General features: G+C 44.2%; 1 protein-coding gene across 9 annotated transcripts in view; it reads left to right on the top strand.

Annotated features, from left to right (window-relative positions):
- LOC139578721 (auxilin-like) overlaps positions 1–26,842 on the top strand; it is a 71,250-nt gene that overhangs the window by 7,697 nt on the left and 36,711 nt on the right. For 6 of the 9 annotated variants that reach the window (XM_071406693.1, XM_071406694.1, XM_071406695.1 and 3 more), the window contains 2 exons: positions 14,196–14,346; positions 24,981–25,030. In XM_071406693.1, the coding sequence (XP_071262794.1) occupies positions 14,196–14,346; positions 24,981–25,030 (201 nt within the window). The remainder of the gene's footprint in view (positions 1–14,195; positions 14,347–24,980; positions 25,031–26,842) is intronic. The other 3 variants (XM_071406696.1, XM_071406691.1, XM_071406698.1) reach the window with 1 other exon arrangement.

The raw sequence follows: 26,842 nt of genomic DNA, 5'->3' as shown, positions 1-26,842 counted from the left end.
AGGACTATATCGTTCTGCTTTTATTTTGTGTGAGTCGAGCTGATCTCATCATGGTATATTTCATGTTGAAACAACATATGTATGTCTGTTTTAGCGTTCACTACTATTCTAACAAAAATGCTTAATGTTGCAGTCTTTTATTAGGCTACATATATTGTAATAAAACTGCAACTATTGTAATTCAACATGCACGCATTAGACCATAAACATAGTCCCTATCAGTCACCCTGCTAAGGTGTAGTCCTAAGTGATTACCAGTGATACTAATAGACAGATTGACAATAGCTTACATGGCAAGAAACCCCCCACTAACCCAATAATATAATCCAATTGTCTTTGTTCCTTTTTAATAATTTTATGTTAGGCAATTGTATATGCAGGAAATTCACATGTCAGGGATTTTCAAACGCTTCTTGCCCAGGGACCCCTGCCCAGGAAAACCGGTTACCCAGACCGGACCCCCATTATATGTTAACAAAAAAGTATTGTCTTATCAGGTGAATGATAATGGCAAGTAGAAGTAATCAACATTTTAAAATTAATAGATTTGGTAGACAGTGTCATTACTTTGACCTCCCCACAGTTCATTGGAAGTGTGAACTAACATAGTCTATTAGCTAGAAAGGTATCTTGGCAGCGAAGAGTACATTTTGCTATTGTAAAGCTAGTTTTCTGCAATTCTACACATTTTTCCATTGAGCTGAGAGAAAATGTTGCAGTTTAGAAGCTAATTTCCAGCAATTCTACACAGTTTGTCATGAGCTGAGAGCAAATGTTAAAGTTTTAATGCTAATGCTGTGTTCCTCTCCTCAAACAAAATCAATGCCCTGAATGCCCAGTTTTTTAAATTTTCGATTCTCCCTGACTGTCTAGCTTTTATTTGATTGTTAGTTTTTCAAAGATGGTATTATAAAAACATATATAGTTCAATATCTTTTCTGCATGCTTTCTATCTGGTTTTGGTCGTTTAAGTTGACACTGAAACAGTTTTTTTATCCAAAAATATCTTGTTTTGGTCATTTAAGTTGACAGTGAAACTGTTTTTCCATCCCGCATATTATCACTTAGACGGCCTGCCGAAGAATTTTCTATACAGAAAAAAACACTGTAATTAGCTCCAGTGACTGTAATTTCCTCCAGATTAAAAGGATCGTTTGAGATTTTGGCAAAGAAGCCATTTACCTACTTCCCCAGAGTCAGATGAACAGGAACAGCTAGCATGCTAACTGCTACTCTTCCAGTCATTGCGCTAACGCTAGTTAGCATTGGCTCGGGAAACTAACTCTCACTTCCTTCATACTGGACACAGAGACATAAAAATGGTATCCATAACGGTATTCTGTTGCAGCTCGCGATATTCATCAAATAATTGATTTTCACACAAAAAAATATTATTGTGGTCCCCCTGCAGTACGTCGGGTCGTGGACCCCAGTTTGAAAACCCCTGGCCTATATCATGTGGAGAGTTAAATAGCCACAGTTCATTGTCAGTGAGTGAGTGGTAATGTTGTGAACAGGGCTATCCCCACTGCTCACTGCAGTGCAATGAAAAAACCTAACCTTAGGGACTGGGTCTATCTGAGCTGAGTGTCAGGTGAGTCTGTCCGGGCTAGACGGCTAGCTGGCTGGCTGGCCTCTGCAGTATGGCTGGTGCCGCTTCTGCTGTATGGGGTGGCTGAGTCTGTATCTCCAGCTTTCTCTGTTTCTATGTGTAGCTCAGTAAACATCAGAGCTCTGCAGACTCCCACGTCCATCTGGCCAGCCTTGTTACATTGGCAGGCAAGCCAGCACGCAGGCATACTGAATGACTGACTGACTAACAGACACAGAGGCAGACACAATGACAGACACAGAGACAGGTGGATTGACAGGTTGCAGCTAGACAGGAGGTGTCTGGTTAGTAGTTAGGGTCTGAGACTGCATTGGAGGTCTCCCCATGTAGAAAAGATCTATATAAATCACCAATGTGTTTGATAGGGAATGACAAGACCACCGGGCACCATCCGTTTGGCATCAGAAAGTGTCTATTATGTGACAAATTTCATATCAGAAATGCAAACTTCCCCATCTCCCCAAATCCAGGGCAGCTCTCTTACAGTAGATCTGTTTTATTGACATTAAGTGAATAATAGATGGCTGGATGGCGTCACTGCAGTCTGCTGTGAATATTCAATTGTTAAATGAAGGGGAACATTGTGAAATGTGGGCGTGATATGGTAGCTTTCACTCGTTCTACTGACGGAATACTTAGGATCCTTTCTAGAGGAGGAAATGCATAATGGTATGGTGCATATCTGCCGAGTCAATCATGCTTTGTGGGTGTGTATCTCCCACATAGGTCAGTATTTAGGCCAAGCTGCATGTCCCTTCCAGACAGATGAATCATACACTCTTTGTCTTATCAGTAGCATCTATAATCGAGAAGCTTAGGGCCTGTTTGTTGGGACAGTTCCTGTTTGGCCCACAATAGAGGCACACATGTCACTACTGCAGTACATTGTCTGTCTGTCTGTCTGTCTGTCTGTCTCTCTCTTTCACCCTGCACCAGGTGTAGGGTATAAATGAGAAAGGTTAGGTCTATTGAAGGAGAGAGGCACATGGAGACTCTGTCTGTATTGATCTCTCTGACCAACCGGGCCAAGTCTCTATCTGTGCCAGCGCCTCTGTGACTGGGTCTCTCTCTCTCACACATCAGAGGTGTCTGACTGGAGCAGGGTTGATGGAGGGATGGAGGGATGGAAGGGAGCAGAGGAGGTGGGTGAGAGGGGGCGTTTTGGTCAGAGTTCAGAGAGCAGTAGCTAACTAAGGGACGGCTGTGGAGGAGGCTCCCTTACTTCAAAAGAGGGACACAATGACTTGTCACATAGTCTGAAGGAGGGTGGTAAATAATGTCTGAGTTACACAATGACTCTTTAGATTTAGTTTCAGAAATTCTTGTTTTAACCAAATAAGATCTGTAAAGTTCCACTCGTGTGTATTAGTCAAGATGTCCGCAGAATCTCTGTGTTGTTGTCTACATACAGCTGTGGAGGAGGAGGTTTTGATGCTATGTGTTTGTGTCAGTGGCGAACCGTGGCTATTGAACCTAGGCCTTTGTACCAAATTCAGAAATCGCGAAAAATAACAGAAACATAGCATCACTTAATGCGCTCCTCGGGCTGCCAGCCGGTTTCGGGCTGCCACTCACACAGAAACAGCACCTGGAAAAATAATGCTACCTGCAACATCAACCATACTGCTTACACAACCTATGGTAGCCTAACGCCATCATTTACATTACATTTACATTTAAGTCATTTAGCAGACGCTCTTATCCAGAGCGACTTACAAATTGGTGCATTCACCTTATGATATCCAGTGGAACAACCACTTTACAATAGTGCATCTAACTCTTTTAAGGGGGGGGGGGGTTAGAAGGATTACTTTATCCTATCCTAGGTATTCCTTAAAGAGGTGGGGTTTCAGGTGTCTCCGGAAGGTGGTGATTGACTCCGCTGACCTGGCGTCGTGAGGGAGTTTGTTCCACCATTGGGGTGCCAGAGCAGCGAACAGTTTTGACTGGGCTGAGCGGGAACTGTACTTCCTCAGAGGTAGGGAGGCGAGCAGGCCAGAGGTGGATGAACGCAGTGCCCTTGTTTGGGTGTAGGGCCTGATCAGAGCCTGAAGGTACGGAGGTGCCGTTCCCCTCACAGCTCCGTAGGCAAGCACCATGGTCTTGTAGCGGATGCGAGCTTCAACTGGAAGCCAGTGGAGAGAGCGGAGGAGCGGGGTGACGTGAGAGAACTTGGGAAAGTTGAACACCAGACGGGCTGCGGCGTTCTGGATGAGTTGTAGGGGTTTAATGGCACAGGCAGGGAGCCCAGCCAACAGCGAGTTGCAGTAATCCAGACGGGAGATGACAAGTGCCTGGATTAGGACCTGCGCCGCTTCCTGCGTGAGGCAGGGTCGTACTCTGCGAATGTTGTAGAGCATGAACCTACAGGAACGGGTCACCGCCTTGATGTTAGTTGAGAACGACAGGGTGTTGTCCAGGATCACGCCAAGGTTCTTAGCACTCTGGGAGGAGGACACAATGGAGTTGTCAACCGTCAACCATCACTATCACACTGTCACCAAACGTGACACACAGTGACATATCAAAGGATGCGAGTGGGATAGGCTTGTGATGTTGAAAGTACAGCGAACGTAGTACCAGCACACTCCATGTAGGAGTGCCCTTTCTGTAAAATACATAGGACCGATAGAAAGACAGGAGTCACACACAGCATGATGTTCAAAGATAAGCAGATTGTTCACTTGGACATAATAAGCCAGTAAGTCCCAATCATAAGAATACAACAACACAACCATTTGCCAATAGAAATGTACAACTATTACTTCCCATTGCGAACATATTTGTCACGTTCAGCACACAAAGTAACAGGTGATCTGGAATAAATGGAATAATGTTTTACACACAAGTTATTTTCAAAGTGATAACAACAGCAAGCGAGCTGCAATAAATAAAAAAACATTCCACTCAGCAGATGACGATCATTTGAAACGTAAGCTATTGTTGAAAGTTAATCTTGAAAAGGGCGAAGCTAACAAATTAGCAACAACATCCTCATCGATAACACCTGCTGGCTGCAGCCGCTGCACACTAGCCTAAAACAGAAGCTAGCTAACTAGACTGGGATTTCAAAATTCAAATTTATTAACAACAAATATAACACAATGTACAAACATATCTTATAAAACAGCACACCAAATAACACAGACAAACTTTATACACAGGGTTTTACACATTTCAGCAAAAACATTTAAGGCTTCACAGGGTTTACTATTCGATTTGCTTTAGGGCATAACATGGCTATATACAGGAAGTACCAGTACCGAGTCCATGTGCAGAGGTGCGAGGTAATTGAGGTACCTATGTACTGTACATATAGGTAGGGGTAAAGTGACTAGGCAACAGGATAGATTATAGACTGAGTCGTAGCAGCTGCGTATGTGGTGAATGTGAAAGTGTGTGTGTGTGTATGCGGGTGAACATGTGTGTGGCTTCAGTATGCATGTGTGCACATCTTATGTGTGTGTGTGTGGGCATATGTATTGTCTGTGTGTATGTGTGTGTTGAGGTGTCAGTGTAAGTATGTGTGAGTGTATGGGTCCAGTGTGTGTGCATATAGTCAGTGCAAGAGACCTAGTTCAAAAAAAGGCCAATGCTGATAATCCGGGTAGCCATTTAATTAGCTATTTAGCAGCTTTGTTTTTGCAGTCTTATGGCTTGGGGTTAGAAGCTGTTCAGAGTCCTGGTGGTTCCAGACTTGGTGCACTGGTACCACTTGCCATGCAGTAGAAGAGAGAACCGTCTATGGCTTGAATGACTGTAGTCTTTGACAATTTCTTGGGCCTTCCTTACACCGCCTGGTATAGAGGTCCTGGATGGCAGGGAACCCGGGCCCCAGTGATGTATTGGAACTTACTTACCACCAATGTTCCCTCAAAATGTTTTCGGAACTGAGAAAATGTCAGATCTGCTGAGTGCAAACTTGAATGTTGTGAAAATTCTGTGCAACTTCTTGCGTGCGTTACTGTGATCACTGAGGCTGTACCCGCTTTAAGTTACAGTTTCAGACAGCAGTCAAGTAGGCTACTGTTGCTATTTGATCATAACGTAGGCCCACTAGGGTGGCCTACCTTCAAAAACAATGGGGAAAATGCCTTGCATAACATTTTAACATGGAAATACACTACACAACCAAAAGTATGTGGACATCTGCTCGTCGAACATCTTATTCCAAAATCATGGACATTAAAATGGATTGGGTCCCCCCATTTCTGCTATAACAGCATCCACTCTTCTGGGAAGGCTTTCCACTAGATATTGAACACTTAGTGGGGAAGTGCACTGATTTTAGGTGATTAGGCCTGGCTCGCAGTCTGTGTTCCAATTCATCGAAAGGTATTCGATGAGGTTGAGGTCAAAAACAGGAAAGGGCCTTCCCCAAACTGTTGCCACAAAGTTAGAAGCACATAATCGTCTAGAATGTCCTTGTATGCTGTAGTGTTAAGATTTCCCTTCACTGGAACTAAGGGGCCTAGCCCGAACCATGAAAAACAGCCCCAGACCATTATTCCTTCTTCACCAAACTTTACAGTTTGCACTATGCATTCGGGCAGGTAGCATTTTCCTGGTATCTGCCAAACCCAGATTATTTTTAAAAATAGATTTATTTTTGCAAAAATAATTATATTATTGACCGATTGACTATGACTTTTCAAATCACCCAGTATTGCTAACTGCATTTTAGCTCTAGGTAAATGTTGCAATTCTTCAGCCATTCCTTGACCTGTGACCAAAAACGAGCTACATATGGACAGTACCAAAATAAATGATCTAATGACTCTGCCTCCTCGCAGCAAAATCTGCAGAGCTGGGAAGATTGTATCCCCCATATATATAACATTCTGTTGGTTGCAAGAATTTTGTATAATCATTTAAATTGAAAAATGAAACGTTTTTAATCTGGCGTCGTTTTGCGTGTCAATTCATAAACCATATGCCATGGAATAGGTACATCGAAAATCTCTTCCCAACTATTTTCAATTCATATGGCACAGCTGTCAATTTTTTGGTCCTTAAATGAAACTGGTATATATTTTTATTTATCACAATTTTTTTTAATCACCATTTTTTTTTAAAGCAATTTTGGTCTTTAATGCAGGGCCGACAGTCAAGTTCCTTACTTTTTCCCCCTTCCACTTGCCTCTTCCATTTTTGCGGTAATGCTGCAATTAGTTGGTTGTAATTTTGGATAGAAGCAGGGGAGCCGGGCGATCCGGCGGAGGCATGAAAGGCCGACAAGCCGGCTGAGGCAGGGGAGCCTGGCGATCCGGCAGAGGCAGGGGAGCCTGGCGAGCCGGCAGAGGCAGGGGAGCCTGGCGATCCGGCTGAGGCATGAGAGCCTGACGAGCCGGCAGAGGCAGGGGAGCCTGGCGATCTGGCTGAGGCATGAGAGCCTGTAGCGGCTCCCGGACCGGACGTCATTTACACGGACACAAAAAAAAACACTCCCTGACGCTTCCCTTAGGTGAGGAAGGAACCAAGGGGAGTGACAGATATAGGGAAGATAATCAAGGGGGTGATGGAGTCCAGGTGAGTGTCTTGACGAGGGTGACAGATGTGCAGGATAATCAGCAGCCTGATGACCTAGGGGCCGGAGAGGGAGTATACGTGACAGATATTTTGGAGATTATTTTGTTTTCAATTAACCGAAAGTGAGCAGTTGTAATCTGAATAAAGGGAAAAAGGCCATTCTTGAACATGTGTTGAGACATTCTTACTAATTTACTAGAGAATCATTTCAGATTTAAGTATAACCTTTGTATGACTGATGCCTTTAGTGAGAGGTCTAATGCTTTAATATTTAATAATTTCTGCCCAACCAAATTCACATTCATTATATAAATAGGCTCTTTTAATTTTGTCTGGCTTGCCATTCCAAATAAAATTAAATATTTATTGCTCATATAATTTAAAAAACAGGTCGCTAGGTGTAGGCTAAACCATAAGCAAATAGGTAAACTGTGATATGACTAAAGAGTTAATTAGGGTGATTTTTCCACAAATAGACAGGTATTTTCCTTTCCGTTGGAGCAAGATCTGATCTATTTTTGCTAACTTTCTATAAAAATGTATTGGAGTGAGAGAATTTCTTTCTTTCAGGATAATTATTCAGAGTGTGTCCACGGGGGTCAGACCATTTGATTGGTAAACTACACGGTAATGTACAAGTATTCGTAATATAGTACACTTATCATAATTTGGTTTTAATCCAGAGAGGTTAGAAAAAGTATATAGATCCTCTATGAGGCTGTGGAGGGATTCTAATTGTGGATTTAAAAGAAACCATGAATCATCAGTGTACAATGACACCTTTCTTTTTAAGCCCTGGATTTCTAATCCCTTAATATTATTGTTGGATCTAATTTTAACAGCTAACATTTCGATGGCAATAATAAATAGATATGCCGATAGTGGACAACCTTGTTTTACTCATCTTGACAGTTTAAAACTGAGAAGTAGCCATTATTGACTATTTTACACCTAGGATTACTATACATAACTTTAACCCATTTTATAAGAGATTCACCAAAATGTAAATATTCCAGGCATTTATATATAAACTCCAGTCGTACTTTATCAGAAGCCTTTTCAAAGTCAGCTTTGAAAACCAGTCCTGGTTTCTCAGATATTTCATAGTGTTCTATTGTTTCCAGTGCTTGTCTTATATTAGCTCCAATGTAAAAAACCTGTCTGATTACGATGAATAATATCTGACAAAACCTTTTTAATTCTATGCGCTAAGCATTTAGCTAGATTTTTTTTGCATCATAACACTGAAGTGTAAGAGGCCACTGAACTTTTAAATGGACTGGATCTTTATATTTACCACCTGTTTCAGTAATAATTAAATCAGACCTTCTTGCGTTTCCGATAATCTACCATGTATATAGGAGTGGTTAAAACATGCTAATAATGGTCCTCTGAGTATATCATGCCTCCACTGGTATGCCATCCATCCCTGGAGTTTTCTCTGACTTAAAGGCTTTAATTGCATCAAGAAGTTCCTCTGTAATTTGGCCTTCACATAAGTCTTTCTGTACAAATGTTAATTGTACATTGTTAATAGCACAAAATCCATACAATTAGCTTTGGTTAGTGGGAAAAGAATTGTAGACTTCCACAAGTCTGGTTCATCCTTGGGAGCAGTTTCCAAACGCCTGAAGGTACCACGTTCATCTGTACAAACAATAGTACGCAAGTATAAACACCATGGGACCACGCAGCCGTCATACCGCTCAGGAAGGAGAAGCAGTCTCTCTCCTAGAGATTAACGTACTTTGGTGCGAAAAGTGCAAATCAATCCCAGAACAACAGCAAAGGACCTTGTTAAGATGCTGGAGGAAACAGGTACAAATGTATCTATATCCACAGTAAAACGAGTCCTATATCGACATAACCCGAATGGCCCGCTCAGCAAGGAAGAAGCCACTGCTCCAAAACCGCAATAGAAAAGCCAGACTACGGTTTGCAACTGCACATGGGGACAAAGATTGTACTTTTTGGAGAAATGTCCTCTGGTCTGATGAAACAAAAATATAGCTGTTTGGCCATAATGACCATCGATATGTTTGGAGGAAAAAGGGGAAGGCTTGCAAGCCGAAGAACACCATCCCAACCGTGAAGCACGGGGGTGGCAGCATCATGTTGTGGGGGTGCTTTGCTGCAGGAGGGACTGGTGCACTTCACAAAATAGATGGCATCATGAGGGAGGAAAATAATGTGGATATATTGAAGCAACATCTCAAGACATCAGTCAGGAAGTTAAAGCTTGGCCGCAAATGGGTCTTCCAAATGGACAATGACCCCAAGCATACTTCCAAAGTTGTGGCAAAATGGCTTAAGGACAACAAAGTCAAGGTATTGGAGTGGGCATCACAAAGCCCTGACCTCAGTCCTATAGAACATTTGTGGGCAGAACTGAAAAAGTGTGTGTGAGCAAGGAAGCCTACAAACCTGACTCAGTTACACCAGCTCTGTCAGGAGGAATGGGCCAAAATTAACCCAACGTATTGTGGGAAGCTTGTGGAAGGCTACCCGAATTGCTTGAGCCGAGTTAAACAATTTAAAGGCAATGCTACCAAATACTAATTGAGTGTATGTAAACTTTTGACCCACTGGGAATGTGATGAAATAAATTAAAGCTGAAATAAATCATTATCTCTGCTATTATTCTGACATAAATTAAAGTGGTGATCCTATCTGACCTAAAACAGGGAATTTTTACTCGGATTAAATGTCAGGAATTGTGAAAAACTGAATTTAAATGTATTTGACTAAGGTGTATGTAAACTTCCGACTTCAACTGTAAATTGCTTTTGATTTGTAGATGAGTACTGAATTGCATGGCCTCTAAAAGGCACATTTAAAAATGTCCCCTACAGTAAGGGGATCTGCTGTACCTATGTTATGTCAGAAAAAGTCAGTTATGAATTCTTCTGTCCTAGTTAAAAACAAGTTATCATCCAGTAGGCTTTGAATAAATTTCCAATATCCTCACCCACATGGAAATTCTGTAAGAGTAATATATATATGCCAATTATGTGATGGTCCGACTGCATTCTGTCCCCTATCAACACTTTTTAAACTTTTAGTGCAAGAGAGAATGACATAAGAAAGTAATCAAGACGATTATCCCTACGGTGAAGCATGGTGGTGGCAGCATCATGCTGTGGGGATATTTTTCAGCAGCAGGGACTGGGAGACTAGTCAGGATCGAGGGAAAGATGAACGGAGCAAAGTACAGAGAGACCCTTGATGAAAACCTGCTCCAGAGCACTCAGGTCCTCAGACTGGGGCGGAGGTTCACCTTCCAACAGGAGAACGACCCTAAGCACACAGCGAAGACAATGCAGGAGTGGCTTCGGGACAAGTCTCTAAATGTCCTTGAGTGGCCCAGCTAGAGCCTGGACTTGAACCCAATCGAACATCTATGGAGAGACCTGAAAAGAGCTGTGCATCGACGCACAGCTGACAGAGCTTGAGAGGATCTGCAGAGAAGAATGGGAGAAACTTCCCAAATACACATATGCCAAGCTTGTAGCGTCATATGCAAGAAGACTCGAGGCTGTAAACACTACCAAAGGTGCTTCAACAAAGTACTGAGTAAAGGGTCTGAATACTTTTGTAAATGTGACATTTCCAGGGGGGAAAAAAATATATATCTAAAAACCTGTTTTGGCGTTGTGTGTAGATTGATGAGGGGGGAAAAAACTATTTATTATATTTTAGAATAAGGCTGTAAAGTAACAAAATGTGGAAAAAGTCAAGTGGTCTGAATACCTAATGCGCTGTATGCCTTAATTTCTCAAAAATATAGACTCTTAGCTTTCCTTTGACACTCAATTTGATATGCTTCTATAAACTTCACATGGTGCTCATTTATTTGATTTGATTCTAGATCCATCCAAAAGATCTTTGTGCAAATACTTTCAAAGAATCAATGACTTATAGTTACATTTTCAATTTGACAAATCACACTTTTCACTGATATCAATTTTAAATCTTGACATTAAGTAAAAAGGCTGAACCGTTTTCCCATCTGCATCTCCATCCCAAATCTCCCCATTGCCCCCCAGCAAATTAGTCCACATTTACACTATTGTTTATGTGTATTTCACACTAGGTTGAGGTAGAAATTGGAACTATAACGCTTGTATGGAGGTCAACCCCAATATATTTTCATGTCATCGTCATCAATCAATACAGTAAAAAAACGCCTTTGTCTACCGCAACCGATTTCTGTATGCTAGCTATGCTACCAGCTTATACAAACGGGAGTTAGCATTTAGCAGTCCCGTTTTCTAAACCTGAAAAGGGACTTCAAAACCCAAAAACAGACAAATATATCAAAATCGGATTTTAGGTACAACATTGTGTGCCTGTTGCAATACATCAATCATGACAGATTTGACAAATATCCACTTTGTTAGATCAGATTTGTTGAATGTGGGCCAATTCAGCACCATGCTGTCCCCCACAGTCTGCATTCCATTGACCTCTTTACTGGCATCTATCCCCATTACCTCCCCGATCTTTTTCCAGGAGATCAAACTCATTTTTGTGTCTTTTGAAATCCCTACACGAAGTATCATAAAGATGTATTTTATTTGTGAACCTGTTTTGATAGTCAAAGTTGTCAAGGAAGTGAGTTTCTGTTTATACAGGATGTACCCCCACAACCAATCATGTCAATGCGGAGCAATTTTTACATTTTATTTAACTAGGCAGGCCAGTTAAGAACAAATTGTTATTCACAATGACGGCCTACCAAAAGGCAAAAGCCTCCTGCAGGAGGCCTTTTTATTACAAATAAAATAAAACAACAAGAGAAGAGAGACCAAAGACACTATACGACACTATGTGGAGCCCTCTGTATTGTTAAAACATTTGGGAGGCGCACGGGAACACCGTACATAGCTCGATTTGACCTCCATAAGCTTCCAGAGCTCCCCCTCCCCCAATACACACACACACACACACACACACACACACACACTAGTAGCAGGACATAAAGGCAGCCCTCCATTTCAGTAGGAATTCTCACAAAATGTCCTTTTTACCGTCATGATGGATTTCCTGTCTTCTGAGACTCCATAAAATGTGATGCAATCAACTCAAATAAATGCAGTCAGTGCACACACACAGGTCCCTCCTAGATGCCAGACTGGAGCCCCTTTTGAGGCTTAATGCCCACTTTGCCTGGTTGATAAACCCGTAGATTTAGTGATGTAGATTTAGTTATGTAGATTTCTCTGTAAAGAGCCATAGACCTACAGCCCTTGATCACTACCCTCCAATAACTCCTATTGGTGTGATCTGAGTGATTCAGAGTTTTGTGTTAGTGGTGGTGGTAGTGGTATTTATTTGTATTTTTTATTAAATAACGTTTCTTTATCCAAGAAATCTTGTTGAGATCAGGAGACCTCCCAGCAAACCAAAATTGGTTCTGTGAAAGTTTTCTGAACATTCGTTAGGGCGCTGCAAATATTCTCATAACACAGAAACTGTCCTGTCGTGCCGATGATTATAGAATGTTTGTGTAAAACATTCACCTGATGTTGCAAGAATGTTCCTAGAACACATTTAGTCGGTTCTTTTAAAGGTTCCCAGAATGTTTCATGAGGTTGTGGGAAGAGTCTGGTGGGAACATTGTTGGGACATTCCCAAAACACAAAAACTATCCACTTGCGCAAGAAACATTTTCCTGATGTTACAAGAATGTTCAGAGAACACTTTTAGGAGTAGTGGTTGCGGAAGTGGAAGTGGTAGTGGTACTGGCAGTGGTAGTGTTAGCTCAGTGCCATGTGCTGTGTACAGATGGATGGGGTGGGGAAGGGAGGAGTGTGTTTAGACCAGGCTGCTGAATCAGATAGAGGACTTGGGTAAAGTCCAAGAGGAGGGCTTTCTCTTGAACTAGCACAGTACCAGAGTTGCCTGCATATCTCTCTCTCTCGCTCTCTCTCTCTCTCTCTCTCTCTCTCTCTCTCTCTCTCTCTGTCTCTCTGTCTCTCTGTCTCTCTGTCTCTCTGTCTCTCTGTCTCTCTGTCTCTCTGTCTCTCTGTCTCTCTGTCTCTCTGTCTCTCTCTCTCTCTCTGTCTCTCTCTCTCTCTCTCTGTCTGTGTGTTTATCGGTCCAATTAGTGTGCTTGTTCTATTAGGGCTGACCCCATCTTGTCGACTTCTTTAGCCTTATTCTAAAATAAGTGCATGCTATGCATATATGTGTCACGTGAAGAGAGCAAGGGTTTAGGGAATATTTTTCTTAAACAAATGAGGGACTTCGGTAACGGAACGTTTCAGTCAGAAATGGCTGTAATTACGTTGCAGCTTCGTCGACACACACACACAGTTTATCGGTCCAATTAGTGTGCTTGTTCTATTAGGGCTGACCCCATCTTGTCGACTTCTTTAGCCTTATTCTAAAATAAGTGCATGCTATGCATATATGTGTCACGTGAAGAGAGCAAGGGTTAAGGGAATAGGGAATATTTTTCTTAAACAAATGAGGGACTTCGGTAACGGAACGTTTCAGTCAGAAATGGCTGTAATTACGTTGCAGCTTCGTCGACACGGACAGCGCGATAAACACTGTTGAAGTTCTGTGGTGGTCGCTGCAGGAGGAGGAGAGAGAGAGACAACGGGTGCTAGTCACTCAGTCACTCGCTGTCACAGCGTAGCAAGTCTGATCTCGGCCTGGCACAATCAAATACATTGCGGTCGGACTCCCTCTAGTCATTTGTGTGTCTTAGTTATTTCATCAAACAGTGCGCTTAAAGCATCAGACAAGCGCAGTGCATCTAGTTGATTTGATTAACACACAGAGTAGGATGTGTTTGTGTATATATATGGAAAAATACACGTTTTAAAATGTCAACCAATCGATTGGTCGATTTTCTTTGGTCGGGGACAGCCCTATATTATATGTTGTTTCTGTTTGTCGGCCATTGGGGATGAAAGACACACATGTTGTTAGTTATATTTGTTTGTGCTGTGCTCCATATACTGTGTCTCTACATGAGTCTACATGTCTGTCTGTCTTTGTCTGCATCCTCAGTGTGTGTTTCTCGTCATTCTTAATTGTAAAGGTCCTCCATCTCCAGATATGGATGCCAACTATGGCGGAGGGCTGCTGGATATGGTGAAAGGCGGAGCCGGCAAGTTCTTCAGCAACTTCAAGGACAACCTGAAGGACACACTCAAAGACACCTCCACTAAAGTCATGCACCAGGTGGCCACGTAAGTCCCGACAATCACCCCCCATCCCTTTACCCCTGACTCATTTGAATTTTCATTCTCTTTTAATTCAAACTTTTTCTGTTAAGTGTGTTGAGACCTAGTGGAATACACTTTAAATAAACTGTGATTTGATTTCCTGAGCCCTAACTTCCTTAACCTGTTACACCACCCATCTCTGCCCTTACAAAAACTGCAGTAAAAGGGCAGTAACTGTAGTATTTTGGACGCAGTAGTTGCAGAATAACTGCAGTATACTGCAGCTAAACTGCAGTTATTCTGCACTGTAACTGCAGGTACGCTGCCAAATTACTGCAGTAAAACAAATGTGGACGCAGTATTTGCAGCATACTGCAGTTATACTGCACTCCGACTGCAATCTTTTGTTGTTGTAAGGGTAGGTCTGGCATGGGAGATGATGTGTCTATTCCCCATGTTGAAGCTCCCTGGCTGGGGTGCGGTGACATGTGGCTAGCCTCCATGCCATGATGTCTAGTTGTTTTGGGCTAGAAATTTCACAGGCTTTTCCTCCCACCAAACTCTGACCCAGTTCTGTTTCCCACGCTAGCCTAGAGGTGAACGACTCTATACCTTCCCCGATAAGGAGCGCTCTGGCTGGGCCTAGCAGAGATCTCAGGCCTTTGCTCTCTCCTCAAGTGGTCGAGTGGTCGAGGAGATGTCAAGTCATTAGTAGACGAACGGAAGAGTGTCCTCCCCTCCTCGATAGCCACTTTTCATCGAGAATAGCCACGTGTATCCTACCTGAGTCCTCCGCGGAAGTATTTTGAAATCTGCCACACCCACTTTGAGTCGGCTTTTGTTTTGTCGGAGGAGAGAAGCATGCGCGCGTTTAAAAACAATATGCTACTTATCGTTTTATCTCTAAAATGTCTAGCATAGCTAACTTAATTTGTTTTTAACACTTTACATATGTATTTTGCGATCCACCCCTGTAAGTGGAATCTGCCTGATGACGCGTGAGTGGAGAAGGAGAGTCTCATTTCATACAAGCACATTTTCATCCGCGTTCCCTCACCTCGTCGCCTCTCCTCGATTACCTTTGTCCTTTTTCAAAAGGAGGTGAGAGAGGACGGAGAGAGGACACAGGAGTTAAGCAAATCGAATTGAGAAAAGGCCTCTACGTGCCTGCTGGGCGCTAACATGGTAGTGTGAAGGGAGGAGCGTCAGTTGTCATCCAGCTGAGATGTTTACCTGGTCCTCTGTGGTTGCCGTGGTTTCCTGACCTGTGAAATATGGAATGGGGTAGTTATGGGCTGATTACACATGGTTTTAGACCAAGCCTCTCCCACCCGGTTCCTGGAGAGCTAGCCTCCTGTAGGTTTTCGCTCAAACCCCAGTTGTAACTAACCTGATTCAGTTTATCAATCAGCTAATTATTAGAATCAGGTGGGCTAAATTAGGGTAGGAACGAAAACCGACAAGACGCTAGCTCTCCAGGAACAGGGTTGGAGAGCCCTGTTTTAGACACTTAGATAAATCTCTATGGCTGTACACTACAGCACATTGGGGAAACACTTAATACAATTGGTGAGAGACAGAGTTATTCTTTGAATTGTATCTGTATATGGAGATAAAATATGAGTAAAATAGATAGCTAATAAAAAAAGGCTGAATAGATTTTTCCTAAAGGAGGTGCGAGGGAAGGAAAGCAGATGAATGGATGGAGAGGCCTGGAGGAACAGTGGGAAGGGTGTGGAGGGATGACGGGTAATAGGGGGAGAGGAAGGAGGGAGAGAGGCTACCGAGTCTGGCACCGCTGGGTCCTGAGAGAGATGACATTCTTTCTGCGCAGGCGTTTGCACTGGCCACACAAAGGAGCCTCTGTACTGTCAGACAGTGAGCAGGCCTCTCGAGACTCATGCCTCCTTGTCCACACACTCTGCCTTTAACCCTGCCACACACGCACACACACACACAGAACCTCTGCCGTCTCTCTGGACCACATTGAAAAGGTGTCTGTTACAGAGCAGGGACAGGGCAGAGCTGGGGTATATTGATTCAGCGGGTCGATCACAATTTGCTGCTAATACGGTTATCTTGTGCCTAGTCTCGTCTCGTCCCTTCTACTTTCCTTTCCCTTCCTGTTATTTCCCCTCTTCTCCGATGATCTCAACTTCACCCCTCTCAGCTTGTTTATTCTCTCCCCTATTTGTCTTTGCTATCCTTTCCTCCTCTCCTCCCTTTTCTGTTCATCGCTCCCCTCCTTTTCTCTCTTCTCCTCTCCTCTCCTCTTCTCTCCTCTCCTGTGTGAATAATTGATAGCGGTTTATTGTGCAAGATACCGAGAGCAATGCTGATACACAGGGATTCATTTCACCCAGACAAAAAACAGGCTAAGTTACTGTTGACCTGCCATTTATATAGTAGAGTAGGCGTGGCCTGTGTGTACTACAGCTACAGTTAGCCCCTATCTATAGCTTACACTACAGCTAGCTATTTCAAAGCCATGGAAGCTACTGTGATTAGAATGTGCCTCTGGTGTACATCTGATATATTCCAAGATTCAGTGGAATTTGTTGAAACAAAGTCAGTTACTTGATTCATGGTCAAATGAGATACCATTCAATCAGCTGTGTGCAAGCTGTCTTCCGTAGAACACATGCAGTTGTGACAGACAGACTCTGCAGTGCTGTGTTCCGTTCTGCTTTCACTGAGTGTTGTATTGGTCTGAAAGGCAGTGTGTCCTTGGCCTGCTCCACCATCCCATTCATCTCTCTCTCTCTCTTTCTCTCTCATCCCCCCCTCTCTACCCTCTATATTCTCTCTCTTCTCTCTCCCATTCTCTCTCTCTCATTCCCCCCCTCTCCCCTCTATATTATCTCTCTCTCTCTCTCTCTCTCTCTCTCTCTCTCTCTCTCTCTCTCTCTCTCTCTCTCTCTCTCTCTCTCTCTCTCTCTCTCTCTCTCTCTCTCTCTCTCTCTCTCTCTCTCTCTCTCTCTCTCTCTCTCTCTCTCTCTCTCTCTCTCTCTCTCTCTCTCTCTCTCTCTCTCTCTCTCTCTTTCTCTTTCTCTTTCTCTTTCTCTTTCTCTTTCTCTTTCTCTTTCTCTTTCTCTCTCTCTCTCTCTCTTTCAATTACATTTCAATTTAAGATGCTTTATTGGCATGGGAAACATATGTTTACATTGGCAAATCAAGTGACATAGATAAGAAACAAAAGTGAAATAAACAATAAAAAAAATTCCGTAAACATTACACTCACAAAAGTTCCAAAAGAATAAAGACATTTCAAATGTCATATGTCTATATACAGTGTTGTAATGATGTGCAATTAGTTAAAGTACAAAAGGGAAAATAAATAAACATAAATAGTTGTATTTATAATGGTGTTTTTTCTCTCTCGCTCTCTCTCATTTCCTCCCCCTCTTTCTCCCCTCTATATTCTCTCTCTCTCTCTCTCTCTCTCTCTCTCTCTCTCTCTCTCTCTCTCTAAAAACACATGACTCATAAGTTATGATGACCTATTCCTCTCTATCAGAACCTTCTATTTACAGACAACCCCTATCTGTGGTTACTGCAATGTGTCACAGTAACCACAGGAAATGGCGGGAAACGCCACAGCTGTGCTGTCGCCACACTGCTGAGCGTGTGAGGTATAGCCACAGGAGACTCTCTTTAACTGTTAGAGCATGGCTCCAATGTCTCTAATGTAATACAGCCATGGGTAGCTGTACCTTGCCTGGCCTAATTAATGTTTTGTGTTTATATAGCAGGGTATAGAATATAGGCCCACAGTAGCCTATACACCTGTTTGTGTGTGTGTGTGTGTGTATACCACCCCTCTCCTACCCTCTAATAATAATAATAATATTTATTTTAAATAGCACTTTTCATTACAATTAGAATCTCAAAGTCACTTTAAAAACAAAATAAACCAAAAACAATTTAACAAAACAAATATAGGGATCTGGCAATATTTGGGCGATGGTCTCCCACATCGTTAGATGATAGGCAGTTCAGTAAAGTAGTATCATGAAGAGGGAGAGTGGTTGGTACAGCCAGGCAGGGAGCTAGAGACATCTGACAGACAGAGCTCCTCAACGGGCACTTTGTCGTCTTCGTTAGTCACAGCTCCTCCTTCATAGGTAGGCTGGATCGTCCAGTCCTGAAATGTACTACCCACATTTACATTTACATTTAAGTCATTTAGCAGACGCTCTTATCCAGAGCGACTTACAAATTGGTGCATTCACCTTATGATATCCAGTGGAACAAGCACTTTACAATAGTGCATCTAACTCTTTTAAGGGGGGGGGGGGGGGGTTAGAAGGATTACTTTCTCCTATCCTAGGTCTTCCTTAAAGAGGTGGGGTTTCAGGTGTCTCCGGAAGGTGGTGATTGACTCCGCTGACCTGGCGTCGTGAGGGAGTTTGTTCCACCATTGGGGTGCCAGAGCAGCGAACAGTTTTGACTGGGCTGAGCGGGAACTGTACTTCCTCAGAGGTAGGGAGGCGAGCAGGCCAGAGGTGGATGAACGCAGTGCCCTTGTTTGGGTGTAGGGCCTGATCAGAGCCTGAAGGTACGGAGGTGCCGTTCCCCTCACAGCTCCGTAGGCAAGCACCATGGTCTTGTAGCGGATTAGAGCTTCAACTGGAAGCCAGTGGAGAGAGCGGAGGAGCGGGGTGACGTGAGAGAACTTGGGAAGGTTGAACACCAGACGGGCTGCGGCGTTCTGGATGAGTTGTAGGGGTTTAATGGCACAGGCAGGGAGCCCAGCCAACAGCGAGTTGCAGTAATCCAGACGGGAGATGACAAGTGCCTGGATTAGGACCTGCGCCGCTTCCTGTGTGAGGCAGGGTCGTACTCTGCAAATGTTGTAGAGCATGAACCTACAGGAACGGGTCACCACCTTGATGTTAGTTGAGAACGACAGGGTGTTGTCCAGGATCACGCCAAGGTTCTAAGCACTCTGGGAGGAGGACACAATGGAGTTGTCAACCGTGATGGCGAGATCATGGAACGGGCAGTCCTTCCCCGGGAGGAAGAGCAGCTCTGTCTTGCCGAGGTTCAGCTTGAGGTGGTGATCCGTCATCCACACTGATATGTCTGCCAGACATGCAGAGATGCGATTCGCCACCTGGTTATCAGAAGGGGGAAAGGAGAAGATTAATTGTGTGTCGTCTGCATAGCAATGATAGGAGAGACCATGTGAGGATAATGCCCACCTGGGTGATGCTTCAGTGACTGTAAAAGCCCCCGTAAGACCACCACACCTCAACAATGGTCCAATGAGCCTCAGCATCCCCTCGCACCACTGTTCATCTAGCAACTGGGGCAGGGTGCTAAAAAGCCAACGCTGTTGATCTGGTGTTGCTGCATCATTTCAATCATGTTAGCAAGCTAGCCAGCTAGCCAGCAATTCTGTGGGTCACCACCAGATATTTCGGTTCATCTATCAACAAGTTATCAAAACCTAAAAAAGTTAATTCAAAAAATTCTATACAAAAACACTTAAAAACAATAAAATATATAAAATAGCCTAGCCTACCTCTCCAAAACCAACAAGATACTAGCAAGCCTACTGTAGTGATTCTTATCGGCATCTCAAGGGGAGGCAGGCTGTACACGCTCCAGCATGTAGCCAGAATAGGTCAGAGGCTTCTAATCTGCATGCTACAACACTGCTGGCCTCACGCAATGCAAAATGACACCTGCTTATCCTGCTCAAAATAGCCTGGGCTGGCTCTGCAGTCTTGCAGCCATAGTTAGCAGAGCTAACGCTATGACCAGATCAGCAGCAGCCACAGTTAACATTTAGTACAGCTAACACTATAACCAGACTTGTAGCTGCCACAGTCAACAGTTAGCAGAGCCAGCACTATAGCTAGACTTGTAGCAGCCAGAGTTAACAGTTAGCAGAGCTAGCGCTAGCCAGAAAGGCCTATGCAGCAGCCTCAGTTGGCAGAGCTTGCGCTAGCCAGAAAGGGCTAAATCCAGTTCTGCAGGCCTGCAGCCACAGTTAGTAGAGCGAGCACTAGCCAGATTAGCCAGATAGTCTTAACACTGTTCATGCTGCAGGAGAGCACAACACAACACTGTATCAAAATAGAACGCTGCTGCTGGTCCAATTTCCTCATTATGAGTATTTCCCACTTGATGCTTCCTCCTGTCCCCGCCTCCCCTCCTCCCAGCCTCTCTCCCCCTCTTCCCTCCTCTCCTCCTCTCATCCCTCCCTCGGGTTACCCAGGTGGCTGGGCTGTTGCATAACCATGCAGGGCCAGGATAGGAAGCCCTCAGGGCCATATGGCTCTCATCCACCTCAGCACTTCACTAACAGACCATTGGCCTAGAATAGTGGATATACGTTTACAAATTTGTCACATGCGCCGAATACAACAGGTGTAGACCTTACAGTGAAATGCTTACTTACAACCCCTTAACCAACAATGCAGTTTTAAGAAAATACCTAAAAAAGTAAGAGATAAGAATAACAAATAGTTAAAGAGCAGTAGTAAATAAAAATAGCAGGGCTATATACAGGGGGTACCGGTACAGAGTCAATGTGCGGGGGCACCGGTGTCGAGGTAATATGTACATGTAGGTTATTAAATTGACTATGCATAGATAATAACAGAGAGTAGTAACAGCGTAGAAGAGGGAGGGGAGGACAATGCAAATAGTCTGGGTAGCCATTTGATTAGATGTTCAGGAGTCTTATGGTGTCACGATCGTCTATGGGTGAGAGAGAGGACCAAGGCGCAGCGTGTGCAAAATACATTCTCTTTTATTTAGAGAAGGGAAAAAACACGAAAACGAACACTGAATACAAACTAAACAAAACAACAAACGACCGTGAAGCTAACGACGTAAGTGCATAGACAAGCAACAAACGTTCAACATAGACAATTACCCACAAAACCCAAATGCCTATGGCTGCCTTAAATATGGCTCTCAATCAGAGACAATAAACCACAGCTGCCTCTAATTGAGAACCAATCTAGGCAGCCATAGACATACAAACACCTAGACAAGACACTGACCCATTAAACGTACAAACCCTGACCTAACTAAAATAATAATGAAAACAAAGATAACTAAGGCCAGGGTGTGACATATGGCTTGGGGGTAGAAGCTGTTTAGAAGCCTCATGGACCTTGACTTGGCGCTCCGGTTCCGCTTGCCGTGCGGTAGCAGAGAGAACAGTCTATGACTAGGGTGGCTGGAGTCTTTGACAATTTTTAGGGCCTTCCTCTGACACCACCTGGTATAGAGGTCCTAGATGGTAGGAAACTTGGCCCTAGTGATGTACTGGGCCATACGCACTACCCACTGTAGTGCCTTGCAGTCGGAGGTCGAGCTGTTGCCATACCAGGCAGTGATGCAACCTGTCAGAATGCTCTCGAAGGTGCAGCTGCAAAACCTTTTGATGATCTGAAGACCCATGCCAAATCTTTTCAGTCTCCTGAGGGGGAATAGGTTTTGTCGTGCTCTCTTCATGACTGTCTTGGTGTGCTTGAACCATGTTAGTTCGTTGGTGATGTAGACGCCAAGGAACTTGAAGCTCTCAACCTGCTCCACCATGGTCCTGTCAATGAGAATGGGGCGTGCTCGGTCCTCCTTTTCCTGTAGTCCACAATCATCTCCTTTGTCTTGATCACATTGTGGGAGAGGTTGCTGTTCTTGCACCACACGGTCAGGTCTCTGACCTCCTCCCTATAGGTTGTCGGTGATCAGGCCTATCACTGTTGTGTCATCGGCAAACTTAATGATGGTGTTGGAGTCATGCCTGGCCGTGCAGTCATGAGTGAACAGGGAGTACAGGAGAGGACTGAGCACGCACCCCTGAGGGGCCCACGTGTTGAGGATCAGTGTGGCGGATGTGTTGTTACCTACCCTTACCACCTGGGGGTGGCCCGTCAAGATGTCCAGGATCCAGTTGCAGAGGGAGGTGTTTAGTCCCAGGGTCCTTAACTTAGTGATGAGCTTTGAGGGTACTATGGTGCTAAACGCTGAGCTGTAGTCAATGAATAGCATTCTCACATAGGTGTTCCTTTTGTCCAGGTTAGAAAGGGCAGTGTGGAGTGCAATAGAGATTGTATCATCTGTGGATCTGTTGGGGCGGTATGCAAATTGGAGTGGGTCTAGGGTTTCTGGGATAATTGTGTTGATGTGAACCATGACCAGCCTTTCAAAGCATTTCATGGCTACAGGCGTTAGTGCTTTGGGTCGGTAGACATTTAGGCAGGTTACTTTAGTGTTTTGGGGCACAGGGACTATGGTGGTCTGCTTGAAACATGTTGGTATTACAGACTCAGACAGGAAGAGGTTGAAAATGTCAGTGAATACACTTGCCAGTTGGCCAGCGCATGCTCGGAGTACACATCCTGGTAATCTGTCTGACCCTGTGGCCTTGTGAATGTTGACCTGTCTAAAGGTCTTACTCACATCGGCTGCGGAGAGCGTGATCACACAGTCATCCGGAACAGCTGATGCTCTCATGCATGTTTCAGTGTTACTTGCCTCGAAGCGAGCAAAGAAGTTATTCAGCTTGTCTGGTAGGCCCGTGTCACTAGGCAGCTCTTGGCTGTGCATCCCTTTGTAGTCTGTAATAATTTGAAAGCCTTGCCACATCCAACGAGCATTGGAGCCGGTGTAGTACGATTCGATCTTAGTCCTGTATTGCCGCTTTGCCTGTTTGATGGTTCGTCGGAGGGCATAGCGGAATTTCTTATAAGCTTCCGGGTTAGAGTCCTGTTCCTTGAAAGCAGCAGCTCTACCCTTTAGCTCAGTGCGAATGTTGCCTGTAATCCATGGCTTCTGGTTGGGGTATGTACGTACAGTCACTGTGGGGACGACGTCATCGATGCACTTATTGATGAAGCCAGTGACTGATGTGGTGTACTCCTCAATGCCATCGAAAAAATCCCAGAAAATATTCCAGTCTGTGCTAACAAAACAGTTCTGTAGTTTAGCATCTGCTACATCTGATCAATTCTTTATAGACCGAGTCACTGTTGCTTCCTGCTTACATTTGTCCTTGTAAGGAGGATATAATTATGGTCAGATTAGCCAAATGCAGCATCGGTCTGTGGTGGTATGCAGACAGCTATGAAAAATACAGATGAAAGCTCTAGGTAGATAGTGTGGTCTACAGCTTATCATGAGATACTCTACCTCAGGCGAGAAAAATCTAGAGACTTCCTTAGATATTGTGCACCAACTGTTGTTTACAAATATGCATTGGCCCCCGCCTCGTGTCTTACCAGAGGATGCTATTCTATCCTGCCGATACAGCTGTATGTTATTAATGTCGTTCTGCCACGGCTCGGTGAAACATAAGATATTACAGTTTTTAATGTCCTGTTGGTAGGATATACGTGCTTTCACTTCGTCCCATTTATTTTCCAGCGATTGAACGTTAGCTAGCAGTACGGATGGCAAAGGCAGATTAGCCACTCGTCGCCTGATCCTCACAAGGCACCCCAATCTCTTTCCGCGAAATCTCTGTTTCTTTCTCCAGCGAATGATGGGGATGAGAGCCTTTTTGGTGTTTGGAGCATATCCTTCCCGTCCGACTCATTAAAGAAAAATGATTTGTCCAATTCGAGGTTGGTAATCGCTGTTCTGATGTCCAGAAGCTCTTTTCAGTCATAAGAGACAGTTGCAGCAACATTATGTTCAAAATAAGTTACTAACAATGCGAAAAAACAAACAAAATAGCACGGTTGGCCTTGGTTTACCAGTGTCCTGTCGATTATTGTTCCCATGTCCGTTGGTCGTGTGAGTACCTATGCGTTGGTGTAGCTGTTATGCTGCGTGTTTTATATATTGTGTATTACGGGTATTGTCCCATGTCGTTCAATGAGGTTTACCCTTGCTCTTTTGTTTGGGTACAGCCCAGGGTTTTTGTATACGTGTTTGTTTTGGGTGTATTAAAAATCCCTATTGTGTATTCCTGCACTTGTCTCCTAATCCTTTATACCAGCGAGACTACTAGGCTACAGGCCCAAAGGACCCCTGGACCCCCCCCCCCCCCCCACAGATCCCTGTCTGTGTATGTTCACTTCAGCAGCTTGCTACAATGTGTGTGGATCATTCAAATACAAATTAGACAGAAACAATCACGTCTTCAAAACACTGTAGACAAATAACTGTAAGGACTGGGTGTCGGAGTGCGAAGTCAGGCGCAGGAAGACAGAGGATTCAATGATAACGTTCATTTAATGAACCACGGAGAAACAACGGCCACCCCACTTGACACTGGGTGCTCACAATAAACTGTCCCAGACACGGGGAACGATAACAGTTCAGAAATGTACTCCAACATACACAAACACGTAACGTCAGACTAACAAACACCAAGCTTACAACAAACAATCCCGCACAAAGAAACGGGCGGGCGGGCCGGCTGACTGATAAAGCCCAACTAATTAAGAACAAACACAAAACAGATGTAACCAATGAACACATAAGGAGGGGGAGAAAAGGATCGGTGGCAGCTAATAGGCCGGTGACGACGACCGCCGAGCGCCACCCGAACGGGAAGGACAGCCTGCCTCGGTCGGAGTCGTGACAATAACAGTGATCTAGACAATGCCATTACTTTGAAGCGTCATATACATTTCAGACTCTGAATTATTCATATTCTATGAGTTGAGAAAATATTATTTCTGTTGCAGGTACACAAAAGGAGAGCTGGACATTGCCTACATCACATCACGAATCATAGGTGAGTACACATTATTGTCAAATCATACTGTACGTTCTAGATCAACTGTATGAAATGGAATGAAAAGAACGGGCGTGTGCCTGTGTATGAATTCCATCAACTGTGTTAATTTACTGCATGGGTGCCTGTGTATGAATTCCATCAACTGTGTTAATTTACTGCATGGGTGCCTGTGTATGAATTCCATCAACTGTGTTAATTTACTGCATGGGTGCCTGTGTATGAATTCCATCAACTGTGTTAATTTACTGCATGGGTGCCTGTGTATGAATTCCATCAACTGTGTTAATTTACTGCATGGGTGCCTGTGTATGAATTCCATCAACTGTGTTAATTTACTGCATGGGTGCCTGCGGTGTTGGGCTGTTCTAGCTTTAGCACCACTCCGTTCATGAAGCGTACCAGAGTCTAGTCTTCTTCTAACTGGGAATGGCTTTTCTCTCCATCCATCGTTCTCAAACGGTAGCTTTATTTGATCATTATGGGGGTAGTAAGCCTGTATTTGGGCTTCACACGTTTCTTCTCCACCCAATATTTAGACTTCTGGATCTCTCGGCCTCTAGCCTCCTGTAAACTCTGCCTCACTCCCTCCCTACACAACATCTACTGTAAATCTATAGGTGACAGAGGGTGGGATTTCAACAAGAGAGGGTTTGCTCTTGATTTTTCGGGCCAAGGAGAGCTTTTAGGGTTGGTTGGGATGGGGATAGGGTGATATTATGATACACAAAAGTATGTGGACACCAGCTCGACACACATTTCATTCCAAAACCATGGGCATGAATATGGAGTTGGTCCCTCCTTTGCTGCAATAACAGCCTCCACTCTTCTGGGAAGGCTTTCCACTAGATGTTGGAACATTACTGCGGGGACTTGCATCCATTCAGCCACAAAGGTATTAGTGAGGTTGGGCATTGACGTTGGGCGATTAGACCTGGCTCGCAGTCGGCGTTCCAATTTATCCGTAAGGTGTTCGATGGGGTTGAGGTCAGGGCTCTATGCAGGCCAGTCAATTTCTTCCACACCGATCTCGACAAACCATTTTTGTATGGATATCGCTTTGTGCACGGTGGCATTGTCATGCTGAAACAGGAAAGGGCCTTACCCAAACTGTTGCCTCGAAGATGGAAGCATAGAATTGTCTAGAATGTCATTGTATGCTGTAGCGTTAAGATTTCCCTTCAACAGCCCCAGACCATTGTTCCTCCTCCACCAAACTTTACAGTTGGCACTATGCATTCGGGCAGGTAGCGTTCTCCTGGCATCCGTTGGACTGCCAGATGGTGAAGCGTGATTCATCACTCTAGAGAACGCGTTTCCACGCTCAAGAGTCCAATGGCGGCTAGCTTTACACCACTCCAGCCGACGCTTGGCATTGCGCATGGTGATCTTAGGTTTGTGTGTGGCTACTCGGCCATGGAAGCCCATTTCATGAAGCTCCCGACGAACAGATCTTGTGCTGACGTTGCTTCCAGAGGCAGTTTGGAACTCGGTAGTAAGTGTTGCAACCGAGGACAGACGATTAGCGCTTCAGCACTCGGCGGTCCTGTTCTATGAGCTTGTATGGCCTACCACTTCACGGCTGAGCCGTTGTTGCTCTTCGGCGTTTCCAATTCACAATAACAGCACTTACAGTTGACCGGGGCAGCTCTAGCAGGGCCATCCTATGACGGTGTCACGTTGAAAGTCACTGAGCTCTTCAGTACAGCCATTTTACTGCAAATGCTTGTCTATGGAGATTGCATGGCTTTGTGCTCGATTTTATACACCTGTTAGCAAAGGGTATGGCTGAAATAGCAAAATCCACTAATT

This window comes from Salvelinus alpinus, chromosome 6, assembly GCF_045679555.1.
Source record: "Salvelinus alpinus chromosome 6, SLU_Salpinus.1, whole genome shotgun sequence".
Taxonomy (NCBI): Eukaryota; Metazoa; Chordata; class Actinopteri; order Salmoniformes; family Salmonidae; genus Salvelinus; species Salvelinus alpinus.
This window is presented reverse-complemented; position numbering and strand designations above follow the sequence as displayed.